The following is a 16,554-nucleotide window of genomic DNA, read 5'->3' as shown; positions in this document are numbered from 1 at the left end:
ATCATAAGGCTATTAATAAATAAATAAAAAGTATATCAAACCTTAAATCAGTAAATATAACAATATTTGTTATGTAAAAAAACAAAATTCAAAGCTATATAGACATGTATGTATGAAGAAGTTAAACAAAGCAACTTTGTATTAGGCCTGCACATCGGGTGGGTTGCCGGGTTTGGGTGCACGAAAATGATACCGAACCCGTCCGATACATTTTTGGAAATGGGGTATTTTCGAATTTCGGGTTTGGGGTGGGGTCCGGTTGGGTTTGGTCGAGTTCAGGTGGGAAATATCCTGGATTTTGAGTTTGGGCTTTGAATGGGCTTCGACTGCATTTTTACAAAAATACTATTTTTTAAGTTTTTTAACTTTTATCATGTATTTTTACAAAAATAAAATAAGTTACAGCAACATGTCAACATTCAAAAACATAATTGTTGAATTATTTTTTGTTAGACAAGTGTTTTATTTCACACAAAAATTATAAAACAAAAATCTATAAAAACATAATTTCGAATGCCCTTTCGGGTTTCGGGTTTAACCCAAACTTGCACACCATTAACATACTAAACTCGAATCCGAACTCGATTGGGTTCGAATCGGTTCGGGTTCACTCGAAATTTTCTGATTTTTTGCAAAATTGGGTTTGTCGGGCTCAAATCGGTCATATTTCTCGAGTTTTCGATTTCGCGGGTTAAATGTTCACCCCTACCACTTGTATTAGGTTGAAACCAAACTACATAAAACCAAACTCATAATACATTAAATTTAAATGTCCACACACCAGGAAATTTTTCTTGGACAGAATCCAAAGCCTAACTAAGAAAGATTTTTATGATGTCATTGTTACTAGAGTAATTAGTAATTTGTTCATTACTGTTCAACTTTCTGTTAAACTGCCGACAAAGATGATTCTCTAATGTACATTTGAAGGTAATTAGGTTGTCTTGACCTTTCATTAGAGTTGCTGTAATTAATTATAAGGTTTGACTTATTTTTTTCTTATCATTATTATTATATTTTTAAATATAATATGACGTGTTAATAACGGCATAATTTGAATAATTATGAAAGTTATATGATTTTGATTTTGATTTTTATCACTTTTTTTTTAACCTTCTGGCCCCACAAGTAACCAAATTGTGCATTGCCACAAAGGGTTTGAAAAGTACTTACTTTGATGATTGAATCTTGATCTCTTTGGTTCCGCCATGCTTTTTATTATTCATTTATTAAAAAAAACATTACTATTTTTATCTTTTTTCTCATTTTCTTTTTAGTCCCCATCAAAAAAATATCTCATTGATGGCTGTACTAGAACTTTTAGACCAAATGCATAAATTTATATATGTATATATATAATATCTCCTTTAACTTTATGGCATCCCAGAAAGAGCAGTTGATATAAATTACAGTAAAAAAGAATAATGATACATAAGATTTCTAGAAGAAAACTTACATAAATATTCGTCGGTTTTGTTCTATTACCTACTTCGATTATTTTTTTTTTTTAGATTTAATGTTTTGTAAAATAGTTTAAATAGGCTCTTAAATTCGATTTTGATGAAGAAAAAAATTAAATATATCAATACAGTTATTAAGCAGAATGATTACTTTTTGTACTGAATTGTTAGTTTGATAAATTATTTATAATTTTAGTTGAGTTTATACATTTTTTGACTATGTATTTTGTCTCATTACTTGTTTTGACCATGTGTTTTAACAAATTCTTTTTTGGACCCCGTGTATTGTAAAATGGTTCAAATAGATCTTTAAACTCAATTTTGATGAAGAAAAAATTAAATATAACAACATATTTATTAGGCAAAATGATTTTGTTTTTGTTTTTGTTTTAAATTGTTAGTTTAGTGAATTATTTGTAATTTTATCTCAAATTTTTTTGACCAAAATCAAGTTTAGGGTTCTATTTGAACCATTTTATAAAACACATGGTCCAAAAAGTCATTTGTCAAAACACATAGTTCAAACAAGTAATTTGACAAAACACAGAGTCCAAAAATATATAAACTCATTTTAGTTCAAATTTTTTTATTAAAATCAAGTTTAGATGCATATTTAAATCATTTTATAAACCACATAATCAAAAAATTAATTTCTCAAAACACATCAAGCAAACAAATAATTCAACAAAAACAAATACATACCCAAAAAGTTATAAACCCAATAAATAAATATATATAGTACAAAGTTATCTAGAGGGCCACCAATCCTTGTTCATTTACAGTACTTTTTAACAAGTTCGAATTTTCATTGGTGAGTTTAATTTAAACCCCATTGTCCAATTATGCACCATTTGATATTCCTTTATTTTATTATATTATATTTTTGTTTTATTATATTTTCCAATGAATTTTTGAAGAGTGTTTTAGTGTGTCCTATCAACAGTGACCACTATAATTACTTTTACTTCTCCAGAAGTTGAAGCTGTTGTTGTTTGGACATATATGTAGCAGTTGTATACCAATGATCATCAAAGTGCCGCCTTAAACTTCTAGAAGATGATTATATATTATGCTCTATATGTACTTCAACTTGGCTCACTTGGAAAAGTGTAATGCTATGAAAAATAAAAGTTTCCCATCACTTTTACCTTGGGCCAAGGATAAATAATTTCAATAAATAAATAATAATAAACACTTCAAATAGCAAAAAAAAAGTAAAGGAAATTAATAAGAAGATAAAGAATGTGGAATTTTATTATTCCATATTAATTCACAATTTAACATTTAGGGGTGTTTGGTAAGGGGTAAAGTAAAGGCGGGAATGAAAATCTAAAAACATTTTTATATTTTGTTCAAATTTTAAGGGGTAAAGTTAATAATTTGTGTGGGTCCCATATGTATTTTAAGCATAAAGTGAACTCTTTTGTACACAAGAGTTATATTACATTCATCTTAAGTCCTTCTATATTTTTCAAGGCAACTCAACTACTCAAAACACGCACCCCCTAAAGACTTTTGAGTTAAATTATTAGCGTCCCTAGTAATAAGCCATTAAAGACTTAAGAATAAAGAAAGTGAACAACAAATGTAAGGAAAAATAATTTTGAAGATTTGAGCATTAATATACCACTTTAATGAGATTAATACAATTTAATATCGAGTTATATATCTATTATTCATGTGGGACCTAATATTATATTGCAAAAATAACAATATATCATGTCAAATAATATTGAATACTTTTAGTGCCTCATAGCAAACTTTAATATAAGACAAGGGAAAATCTCTAAGAAAGTGAGAAGGGTATATAAGGCCATTTTTATATAGCTTTTAGAAAAGCTAGAAGCATATTTCTGAAAAAGTTGTGCAATAAAGGTGTTTAGTAAATAGACAAAAAAATAATTTATTGAAAAATTTATGCAGAAGCTATAACTAAAATTTAAAACTCGGTTTTAACTTTTTTCTAAAAATTACTTTTTGAAAAAACTCTACAATAAATGTGTTTTTTTTATCTAAATATATCTACTTATTTATTATATATTAATCCAAATTAAAATATTTAAAATAAATTAATATGACAATAACATAAACAATATTTAAATCTTAAATATTTTATTTTGTTTTAAAAATATAATTTTATATTTATTAGATACTTCTAAATATTTTTATTTTAGTAATTTAAAATTTTCAAATCACATCAGTATATAAATATATATTTAAATGTTAAATATGAATTTTATTATACACTATAATATTATTTTTGCATCTCATAGTATTTTTAATTAATAATTTATCAAATACATATTAATTTCATGGTTTTGAAAAAAAATAAAAATAATTAAAAACATAAAAAGTGGGAGGTTTTGCTTAACTTAAATTTTATATATTTGTGATTATATCATGACAATATTATTATATTATGATCAACAATTAGAATTTTAGCTACACCAACTAGTTATAATATATATGTGCATATTATATATTATAACATTTTTGTTGATCACTTTATTAGTGTCTTATTGAAAATATATTTTAATTTTAACATGTTTAAATAAATACAATGTTTATATTGAAATCTATTTAGTATGTGTGAATTTATTTAAATAAAATAAAAGGGATATTGGCGGCGATAATACCCATTTTTTTTCTTCAAAAGTTGAACTTCATTCAATACCAAAATCTTTTTTTTTTTGTGGTAATAATACCTAAAAATATAATTTTGGTGCATCCGTTAGTACTCACCGTTAACTGTCCGTTAAGTGTCCACATGACACATTTTTATTAGTCTAAGTTGGCGGCAATTATACCTATATCTTTTCAAAAGTTACACTTTAATTCCCAATTTTTTTTTTAACGGTAATACATAAATCTACAATTTTTGTGCAACCGTTAGTACTCATCGATAACTACACGTTAGGTATCCACGTGGCACATATGGATTTTAGGATGATTTTAGACTAAATTATTTAAATATTATAAAAATCATTTTAAATTTAAAAAATCTAAAAGATTTTTAAAAACTAATTAATAATATAGATTTTGGGATGATTTTGAGTTTCAATTTTAATTTGGGTTGTTTTGAATTTGTAAATTTTAGTTTTATTAATTAGTTTCTAATAATCTTTTAGATTTTTTAAAGTTTAAAATGATTTTTATAGTATTTAAAGAATTTAGGGATATTGGCGGCGATAATAATCAAATCATTTATAAAGTTATACTTTAATACCTAAATTTATGAGTATAAAAATGTATCGCTTGGATATTTAATGGGCAGTTAACGGTAAGTATTGAAAAAATTTAGGTATTATCGTCGCCAATTAGACTAATAAAATGTGTCACATGGATACTTAACGGTCAATTAAAAATAAAAATTTGGCAAAATTTGGGTATTTTCTATTTGACAAAATGATTTTAACTTATCTAAAATAAACTAAAGTTAAAAATAAATAGAAAAATATTATTAAGAAAAATAAATAGAAAAAAATTTATATTAATTTCGAATTTAGTTATTTTTTTACCATAATTAATGGTGTTTTCAACCAATGAGAAACACTAGTTATATTTAGAAATTGACATACATTTGAAAAATGAAAAAGTTTACAATATTATATTTTCATAATAAATACACATTTTTCATCAGGTAACCCTTCTAAAAATTTGAAAAACTCAAAATTTATTTTTAGAAATATTAATTAACAACTATAAATATGAATCATTGATCTTAATCCAATGATTAATATTAAAGTAACCATCCATGAGTAGTAACAATTAAGAGTGCACCCATATATATAGGGCATTGCTCAAGTGGAGACGGTAAAAACGTCTGCACTGGTGGAGACCTTTTTTTTCCACCATTTGATCAAATGAACGACTTTGATATTCATTAAGCTATATATATCAACTTCAATCAATCAATCAATCTCTCTTATATATAACATAGTTACACAACTTCAATTACAATCAATCAATATTTCTTATATATAATATAACCTTTTTTTATGTACATCGATAGAACTCGATGTACCTTGATGCCCAGCCCGATAGGTCCTTAAAAATCATGATTTTCAAGAAAAAAAGCCATCTGCCTCGATAGGACTCGACAGAACTCGATAGGTCTCGATGCAATTGATAGAAATTGCATAAATTTTCACTCGGGTGTCTGTTTGAGGTGATTTTTTTTAATTTGGGTATTTTCTTGAGATCTACATGCTTTTGGGATATGTAAACACACATTTGGGAAGTTAAAAGTTTGAAAACATACCCAACTTTGAAAATATAATGGTATTGTTTTTTAACTTTGGTGTGTTTTCAAGTTTTCAACTTCCCAAATGCATGTGTAAACATATTAGACGTGTAGATCTCAAAAAAATACCCAAATTCAAAAAAAAAAATCACCTCAAACGGACACCCGAGTGAAAAGTTATGCAATTTCTATCAATTGCATCGAGACCTATCGAGACTCGATAGGACTCGATAGAACTCGATACAAATCGATGCAATTGATAGAAATTGCATAACTTTTCACTCGAGTGTCCGTTTGAGGTGATTTTTTTTTTTTGAATTTGGGTATTTTCTTGAGATCTACACGTTTGGGATATGTAAACACACATTTGGGAAGTTATGTAGATCTCAAGAAAATACCAAAATTCAAAAAAAAAATCACCTCAAACGGACACCCGAGTGAAAAGTTATGCAATTTCTATCAATTGCATTGATTTGCATCGAGACCTATCGAGTTCTGTCGAATCCTATCGAGGCAGATGGTTTTTTTTTTAAAATCATGATTTTTAAGGACCTATCGAGCTGGGCATCGAGGTACATCGAGTTCTATCGAGGTACATAAAAAATGATTATATTATATATAAGAGATATTGATTGATTGTAGTTGAAGTTGTGTAGCTATGTTATATATAAGAAAGATTGATTGATTGAAGTTGACATATATATATATATATAGCTTAATGAATATCAAAGTCGTTCATTTGATCAAATGGTAGAAAAAAAAAGGTCTCCACCGGTGCAGACGTTTTTATCACTTCACCTAAGAAATTCCCTATATATATTGTGTGTGTAAAAATGCTTAACAAGTGATGATACTATTAAAATATTCTATAGTTTAAAAGTAGTATAAAATTTTAATAAAATTCATGAGATACATATATAACAAAATAAGAGAGTACAAAAAACTAATTATAAAAACGTTGTCTTTAGCATTATTGGTTATAGTAAGTACAAAATGAGATATTAATAATAATAATTCAAAATTCATAAGTGACATACATACGGGTATATATATAGCGTAAGTTGCTGTCTTTCCCATTCATCTCTATTTGACAATCATTAAATTTAATTTAGTTTAATTTAATTAAATTTAATTTGGGGTAATTAATAGTGAAACATAAGTAAATTCATTACATTCTTTTGCTTCTAATAGATGTTATAATAAGTCAATGATCTGTTGCACCATTTCTTTCTCTCCCTTTTTCACATGATTCATTTCACATTCTTCTAATTAATAACTTCACAAACAAAATAAAATCAAATAAAAAAAAAAAACCATATTCTCATGCTACCAAAAAAAATCAACATTTAAGGCAAAAAGATCCTCACTTTCTTCAATTGCAATCCATTGATTAATTCACACATTTTTTATTTGCCAATATTGATAAAAAAAATTAAATTACAAAAAACACAGTATAGTGGCCTAAATAAATATATATATATATATATATTTATATCCATAAGGGGAACGTGTGAAATAAGTATATTCTTGATGAGGACCAGCAAAATGCAGCTGATTAATAGTTTTCCTTTACTTTAACTAATAATAATAATTAAGTCAAAATATCAGAATATATATTCTAATTTGTTTGAATGTTTATTGATCAAAAGTAGCATTTTACTTAGTACTAATACCTAGTTTGTTTTAAATCTTATGGTTATTGGTGGATCTATTGAGAATTTGGATTATTATTATTAATAATATTCATGATATATAAACTAATATATATATATATATATATATGCCCAGTTAATGATACAGAAAAACAAGTTGGTTAATTGGGACCACACTTTAAAATAAATAAAGAGACAAAGTAATAATATATATATATATATATATAAATATAAACATTTAAAGCTGACCATTTTTTTTTTGTAAAACATATATAGGAGAGATATATAGGTTGAGAAAACTCCAAATCTCTTCTTTTGTCACCTTTTATCATTTCACAATATTTTATGGTTGTATATATATATATATATATCTATTAATTATATGATAAGAAAAGAAAAGTATAAAGGCTTAAAATGTGGATCTTATGGTGAATGAACATAAATCTTCAGAAAGAATGAGGTGGTGGTATTTAGTGTATATAAATATCAATATATATATATGATATGGTTTTTACTTTGCTTAATAAATATAGGGTTTATATTTTTTTAGACATGTTATTTTATTTAATTATTTGTTTGAATTTGTATTTTGTAAAATGGTTCAATAGAACTTTAAACTCAATTTTTGTCAAAAATTTCTGAATTAAAATTACAAATAATTCATTAAACTAATAATTTAAAGCAAAAACAAAATCATTTTGCCTAACAACTGTATGGTTATATTCAATTTATCTTTCATTAAAATTGGTTTTAGAAGTTTATTTGAACTATTTTATAAAATATAAGATCCAAAACTAAATTTATTAAAAAACATAATCCAGTAACCAAAAAAAAAAAAAAAACCATGTCTAAAAATATATAAACCCATAAATATATATATATGATATGGTCCTGGCTTAATAAATATATATATATATATGTATATAAATTTATGTGGCGCGTGCATTATTATTAATTGAATTATGGTTCATTATCTTATTCTTTATCTTCAACTACACGTGTGACAGAAGGAGAGAGAGAAGAAAGATTATGTGAAGTGGAAGCAATTAATATGTTGGCTTCGTTATAAAACAAACTTACATATATATATATATATATTATTAATTCATTTCACTAGTATACTATACACACATAGGATTTCGATTTTTTTTTTCTTCTACTTTTTGTACAAAAATAAAGAAAGAAAAATTAATACTTTCATTTTATATGTATTTAGATTAAAATTCTAAATTTAATTTGATGTACTTATACTTCAAACCATTCAATTATAAATGAAGAAAAAATTATAAATAAATTGTTAATAATTTCGTTTTATGTATTTATTAGATTATAATATAATGTATTATAAGTTTTGTTTGATGTATCTAATTAATAAGCTTTTACCTGCCTATTAATTTAATAATTTATCTAACGAATATTGAGGTATATGGAAAATTGTTGTTATTAGATACCTTAAGCTATCCAACACCAGACGAACAGACTTCTCACGATTAGATAATGATACTCTATTATTATTATTAAATACAACACGAGAAGGCTCCTCACGATTGGATAACGATACTCTGTTATTATTATTAAACTAAATTGTATGAATTCCGATATCGAAAGTATGACAACTTCGTATGGTATCGGGTACCCTCGAAGACCTAAGTAGTTTGTAACTTAGAATTTGTTATACATATTTTATATATGTATAAGTATTATTATGAATTTTGAGAAGAGAAGATTATTATAAGCTAATATCTTGTGAATGAAGAAAGAAATAGTTAATTAATTTGGGAAGAAAAAGACAAAGGTCATGGAGTCAAAGACAAGACGACCACCTATCTCTCTCTCTCATAGTCATACCCCCTAAGGTCCCTCTCCAAACCGTTTTCTACTCAGACCCATCAACCAACCTCTTCTTCTTCTTCTTCTTCATCTCTCTCTCTCTCTCTCTCTCTTTCCTATATTCTAAGCAAACCCCACAACCGTCACCATCATCATTATCATCATCATTCCCACAACCTCAAGTTTCTCTCATCTTTTCTCTCTATAAAGACCACTCAGCACATTCTTACATCAAACCACTTCTCTCTCTCTCTCTTTTTCTCTCATTCAGATCTCTTTGCTATAATATTATCTGATATCAGAATGAGAAAGCCAGACCATCCTTCTGGGAAGAACAACAACGTTAACTCGTCATCGTCTTCGAACAATAACAATAATAATAAGCTGAGAAAAGGGCTGTGGTCCCCCGAAGAAGATGACAAGCTGATGAACTACATGCTCAACAATGGCCAAGGCTGCTGGAGCGATGTGGCCAGAAACGCAGGGCTGCAGCGCTGCGGAAAGAGCTGCCGTCTTCGTTGGATCAATTACTTGAGGCCTGACCTCAAGCGCGGCGCTTTCTCACCCCAAGAAGAAGAACTCATCATCCATTTGCACTCTCTTCTTGGCAACAGGTAATAATAATATTATTAATTAATTACCTTAATTAATCACTAATTAAATTTAACATCATCATCTACTGTGCTAATACTAGATATTTGTTGTGTGTCACTATCTATATCCACCTGCTTCAATTTAATTTATTTTTTAAAAAGTATTATTAACTGTGGTAGCTGTTGGTTTTTATGACGAAAATTGAAAATTAGAGCTTATACAAGCTACTATATAGTAGTGTTTTTATGTGGTCGTGTGTGATTTTGATTAGCTGCTGAGGTTGTATTTTTGTCTGTTTTCTTAATAATTTTTCTACCAACTTTTTCAAGAAATGACAGGTTGAATATAACAAGATCAAGTTGTGGTTTTTGAATGAAAATATACAATATAATATACATATATATACATGTATACAAATAGAAAGAGAGAGATGAGAGAATAATACGTTATATATTAATTCTTGTTGTTTGTCAAAAGTAATTAATAAAACAAATATAATAATTTCAGTTAAGACTAATAATAATACTACCAATCATCTTTACCGACAGTATATATAATATTAAGTCAATACATATATATATTCCATCAAAATAAAATAAAAAAGTCAATATATATACTTACGTTTCTTTATTTTCCTTTTTTGGTTTATGCGTAAATAATAATTCAATTATATATATATATATACATACATAAGCAAATTAATGTACACGTACAAGTATATATAATCCAAATGGAATTTGTTTTTTAGGTTCTTCAGTTCAGATACAAACAAGTACACTTACACACATATATATATAAATATACATCTATATAGTTATACATTAATACAGTTATAACTTCATGAAAGATATATATATATATATATAATAAAAGCTGAAAATGACATTGGTCTGAGATATACATCAGCCCTTGAGTTGAAGACACTCAAGCCCTTAACTTTTCATTCAAGTATATATTTATATATATATATATTTACATAAAGAAGTCTTTCCATGCAATATTATTCAAGCGTCATAAAAAAGACTACTGTACTACTGTAGTATTAACTTGATCAGATAATTTCATTAATTTCAACCCGACAAGTACGTAGTCTAATATATATATATATATATACCTCTATTATATTAAGTGTTTAAGTCCAACTTGTCTGGCGGCCAAAGAAAACTTTGATCATATACAATGAATATATATATATACATATATATTTATTATATCATGTGTCTACATCGATCCCCATGCTTTGAGTTCAACACACTCCACACACATATATACACATATACATATATATATATTATTGTCATACATACATGCAACTCATGCATAATTCAATCATACGAATATATATATATATCTCAGGTGGTCTCAAATTGCGGCACGCTTACCTGGAAGAACCGACAATGAAATCAAGAATTTTTGGAACTCAACAGTGAAAAAACGACTCAAGAACTTGTCATCTTCGTCTACAACCTCACCGAACACAAGTGACTCTTCGTTTGAGCTCAAGGACTCGATTTCTTCCATGGATGCTCGGCTTAACATTCCTTGCAGCAGCACTACCAGGCAAGAAAACGGCATGTTTTCTACGTCTCTGAACCACTTGATCAGACCATTCCCAGCCATGCAGCAACTCGATCATCATCATCATGGGCTTAACAACATGTTTGGTTCCAGTAATGGGTTCTTGAGTAATCATAATCCAATATCACAGATTGGAATGGTTAGTAATAATAATGATTATCCTCATGGTCTTTTTGGAGAAGTTAATGGAGTTTTTGGCAGTGGTACTGATATTGGGTTAGAAGGAGAGCTTTTTGTTCCTCCATTGGAGAGTGCCAGCACTGATCAAGAGATCAGTCACCATCACCATCACCATCACCAAAAATCATCAGTACTAGTTCATGACAGGATTAACATGAGTAATAACAACAGTAGTAGTGTCAAAGCTGAAAATAATGGTGATGATCTTCGTTATGATCATGGGGTTGAGAGTTATTTCCAGGCTGAGCTAACAGTTGGGGAGTGGGACTTAGAGGATTTGATGAAAGATGTTTCGAGCTCATTTCCCTTTCTTGACTTCCAACTCGAATAGTTAATTCATTTCCATTCCACACACACTTAATTTTCTTTCCATTTTTCCAAACACCACAATTGTTTTTCTCTCATCTCCATCTCTCTCTCTTACATTTTTAGTGTTTTTTTTAAATCAAATCCTTTTGTTTTCCCAAAATACATAGACACCAGAAGTAGAATAAGTAACACCCTTTTACAACACTGATGAACTCAGCTGGTTTTTGGAGTTTAGAAACCATGGAATGAGCTAGCACAACTGGTGTGATAATAAAGGTCACAATGGGGGGTATATATATAATATCAAGTGACCATATCATATATATATATATATATTACAGTCTTGTATATGTATCTGGATTTGCCAATATATATATATGATGAGCTTCAACCATGTCATCATAAATATATATATATATATATATATACAATAAAATTAGTATGTATACTTGTGAAGAAAAGAGATGTGAATATAGCTTCATGAAAAGTACGTACGTAGAAGAAAGAGGTTTTAATTTTTTTTTAATCAAAGATTTAATAATTAGTTGGTATGTATAGAAACTTTTAATTACTTAATTAGTACTCTGAGATGTACAAAACAATGTTTGAGAGAGGTGCGGAAGTTGTTATTAGTGGGTGACAAAAAGTAGTAGGTTGTATTAAATATTACACATTTCATGAATATATATATGAACTTTTCTCTCTTTTTTCTCATGATCATATCGCACATTACAATTAATATATTACCTCTCTCAAAAGTTATATTTCAATTAATTAATAACTTTAAGAATAATTAAGAGAGATATTTATGGAGATAATACTCAAAAATTGGTGTCTTAAACAAAAATTGGGTATTAAAGTGTTACAAGAAGTACGATTTGTTTTTTATTAAGTGGGAATATATTAATGTTTCACATTGACTATATATACGAAAAACATGTTACATCATCAATTAGTATCTAGACAAATTTACAAGAAAAAGAAAAACAAAAGGTTAATTATATTCTTCAAATGGGGTCTAAATCTAATCATTTAACAAACGTGCCCACTTTGAAACCAAAAAAAAAATTAAAAAGCAAATCTATAAAAATCAGTAATAAAGCTATAGTACTTAAGTATATATAGAGACATAAAGCTTGGTCCCTATATACATGGGTGTGATTAATTTTTTATATTGCATAAATATTTAAAATGTATAGTTAGTTAGGAGCCTAAAACAAAGTTAGATTCCAGATAGTAATTATAACTCCTGTCCCTTCCATACCTATATATATATAAATTTGATATATATATAGAGTGCAAAATGGTATATTTTTTAAAGTTATTTTATACTTTAACATAAAAATGATATCTCATAATTTAGATAGTTAGTCAAAAATTTAAACAAATAATTAAAAAAATTCAAACAGTTAGTCGAAAAATTTAAACAACTAGTCGAGTTTTAGACAGATGTTATTTTGTAAAAAATTATCAAAACTACGTCGGAATACAAAATCATTTAAAAATATATATATATGGCTAAAAATAGCAATACATAATAATTATGATTTTGAGAAGTAATCAATGCAAAGAGAAATTAATTTGAGCCAACTCATTCAAGAAGTGAATAGGAAGCAACCATGGAATAGGACCTTATATTATGCTAATTTTTATATAGATATATATATAGAAGATGACAAAGTGGCCATTTTCACTTTAATAACATTCCCTATTACAAGAGAGTGCATTCATAAATCATTTCACTTTAGATTTCAAACTTACCATAACTAACATTTGTGTGTGCATTAACAATGATTTAATTTGAAAATTTTGAAAAGGTTGTCTTACTTTGAGAAGCATATTATTGTTTGTGTATACAGTAATTAAACCGATGATTACGCCTGTGTTTCATGTAAATGAGATATCACTATTCAATATTATAGTATTAATTTTCCTAAAATAATTTTAAGGAATGGGAACTAATAATTATTGCCACCCTCTTTTCTATCTATTTACTTTACCATTTATTGTTTTATATTATATTAGAATAGTAAATCATTTGTTTTATATTGCTTTACCATTCACTTTTCTATTTGTGTTCTTTCTTTGTTGTAAAGATTTTTTGTCTAATTTTCTAACATAATTCTCTCTTTAATTAGTTCTTGGTCACTTTTTAATTTATTTTGTATATGGTTTGACTAGACAATAATAAACTATTTGGATAAAAATGATCCATTCATTTTTACTTTGCACAATACAATTTTATGATGATTCAATTACTTTTAAAAAAATAATATATTGTTTTTCTTGTAAGATTATTTTTATGTTTTCTCTATTCTAAGACTACTTTGGTCTTTTTGCTGATATATATTGTATCTATTACAATATTCTTCTTGCTAATTTAATTTTGCAATAAACCCTAGCCTCTATTTCTTTATTTTTCTCTCTGAATATTTGATGTATTTGTTTTGAATAATTATTGAAACTCCAATTTTAAAATTTTATTTGAGATTTTGTTTGTTTTGCCATTTAGAAGTTTGATTGTTTTTGCACTAGTAATAGAAATTATCGCTCCAATCCAATGTGAGATTATATGAGAAAAATTATTCGTATAAATTTTCTTTAAAATATATGTGAGTTATGCTTTGGAACTATAAATAAAGTCACAAGTAGATTGATTATGCAATCATATAAATAATTAGAAAAATACTTAAATTAAAAATTATCATTTTTGGATATATAAATAGTGATATTGAACACTATCAATAGCTACCCAATTAAAAAAAAAGTCATCAAATTAGTAGTAGTGCATGAGATACTACCTATTTAATTATTCTTTTGCATTTTATCTTAATAATTTATGTGTATATTGAATGGGGCATTATATATTGATTAGTGGTCAAATTTATATATTTTAAGGCTTCAATTGTGTACGTAAAGTTAATTTAAATTAATTATTTATATAGTTTTAATTGTAAGATTATTTTAGTTAAAAATATTTGATTTATTTTGGTTTTGGTTTTGTGTTATTTTTCAAATTTGAGAAGTGGTATAAATAAAAAGATGAATAAGCTCAATTGAAGAGACCAAAAGAAGCCCAAACCGAGCTTAGCAACCACACTGCCACGTGGCACTCTCTGATTCATGGAGCCAAGCCGACACGCGTCCCCACTAGCTGCACCATTTCCTCCTGACGCCACGGTCCCATGCGCCTGACAACCGCCTACCACCTATGGATCCCACCACCTGCCGAAGCCTCCAGAAGCTGCCATGCATCCCCTCGCCTGATGTCACGGACCGCCAACTTGACTCCTCAAATTGACGGAATATGCGACACTTGTTAGCACTCTTAGGAAATTGGCAGCCCGTGACACGTGACGCCTCCCTGCCGAACCGCCTGCACACACGACATGTGTCCCCATGCTTGATGGAGCTGTCTCCTACTCCAACAGCAACCCTTTTTCAAAGCCACTCTGAGTGCGCCACGTGTCCCACTTCCATCAGAATTTGATGAAGTCACTTTCTCCACTATATTGTACACGATTTTGTCACATTTTGGGGTCTATTATCACTATAAATAGGACCCTAAAGCTAAGAAAGAATCATCAGATTTCGGAGAGAAAAATACACTTAGTCATTTTGTTTCTTTTCTTATTTCTAGTTTAGTTTTGCTTGTTTTAAGTGACAAAAATGAGTGAACTATTTTAGAAATATTGGTGAGGTTAGAGTGTATACGTAGTTTTAGTACTTTTCATTCTTAATAGTGATATTGATTCTTTTAAGTGTTTCGTCTCCATATCTCATTAATTATGTCTCTCATATTTTAATTTCTTTTCTAAAATTATTTAGCATATTTTACATAAGTTCAGTTATGTTTTTTTTATGTAACTTAGATTGTTATATTATCTTAGTATATTTGTTATATTGTATGTCTTTTACTGCATTCTTTCGCTGTAGGTATTTTGTCACTCTTTGATAGTTTGTCTAACTAACTTATAGCAAAAACACCTTAATGGTATTAGAGCCATACTTCATCCTATCCTACCGACGAATCTCTACTTCAAATCATGGCAAACGAAACATCATCTACAAGTTCTGCAAACTATAGTAATCCTATAATATCACCATTGTCACTTACTCCTTCTCCATCTTTCCGTAAGTTCACAGGCAACAAACTTGACTTTCTTTATGAACTATCATATGTTCATGAAGAAAAAAAAATTACCAATAACAACCTTTCTTTGATTAACCTATACCAAATCTTCCCAAAATCCATTACTCATTTTACCCGGTCCATTAAAGCGCTCATCAAACCATCCTACAAAGCCCCAAAAGAATATATTCAAGCTTCTAAATTCAGCGAGTGTCAATTGAGACCTACTCCTGAGGTTTAATTCGTTACTTTACAAATCCCTCCTGAATTTATTCCCGAGTGGATTGCACAAGGATTTACCATATTCATTTTGGTGCCATTCGCTTAGCTATTTCCCTTCATGGCCAAAAGGGTCTTCCAATCGGCTTCCGAATGGGTCTGCTCGACATCCGAATGAGGAAATATCAATATGCAAGCATTGCAACCATAGAAACCACATTAAACGCAGGAACAGTAATAACTACAATGTTTCCTAACTTTAATATGTCTCTCAAAGAAAACCGCTTGACTGATGATTTCAAAGTAGAGGTCCAACTTTCTGGAATTAGCCAAGATCTTACTTCCATTGGAGCTACT

At 28.0% G+C, this 16,554-nt stretch overlaps 1 protein-coding gene and 1 pseudogene across 1 annotated transcript; both read left to right on the top strand.

Moving 5' to 3' along the window:
* The window catches only part of LOC133791268 (uncharacterized), a 162,151-nt pseudogene that overhangs the window by 38,095 nt on the left and 107,502 nt on the right, over nt 1-16,554 (top strand).
* Nucleotides 9,439-12,560, top strand: LOC133790437 (transcription factor MYB46). The gene is made up of 2 exons (XM_062228078.1): nt 9,439-9,799; nt 11,136-12,560. The coding sequence occupies exons 1-2, from the start codon at nt 9,489-9,491 to the stop codon at nt 11,866-11,868; spliced, it is 1,044 nt and encodes a 347-aa protein (XP_062084062.1). The 5' UTR covers nt 9,439-9,488; the 3' UTR covers nt 11,869-12,560.

Source organism: Humulus lupulus, chromosome 7 (genome assembly GCF_963169125.1).
Source record: "Humulus lupulus chromosome 7, drHumLupu1.1, whole genome shotgun sequence".
Taxonomy (NCBI): domain Eukaryota; kingdom Viridiplantae; phylum Streptophyta; class Magnoliopsida; order Rosales; family Cannabaceae; genus Humulus; species Humulus lupulus.
Note: the sequence above shows the minus strand (reverse complement) of the source record. Positions and strands in the feature narration are given on the sequence as shown.

Coding starts and splice junctions, on each gene's coding strand:
- LOC133790437 (XM_062228078.1), top strand. CDS start 9,489: ATGAGAAAGCCAGACCATCCTTCTGGGAAGAACAACAACGTTAACTCG. Junction 9,800..11,135: donor CACTCTCTTCTTGGCAACAG/GTAATAATAATA, acceptor TATATATCTCAG/GTGGTCTCAAATTGCGGCAC.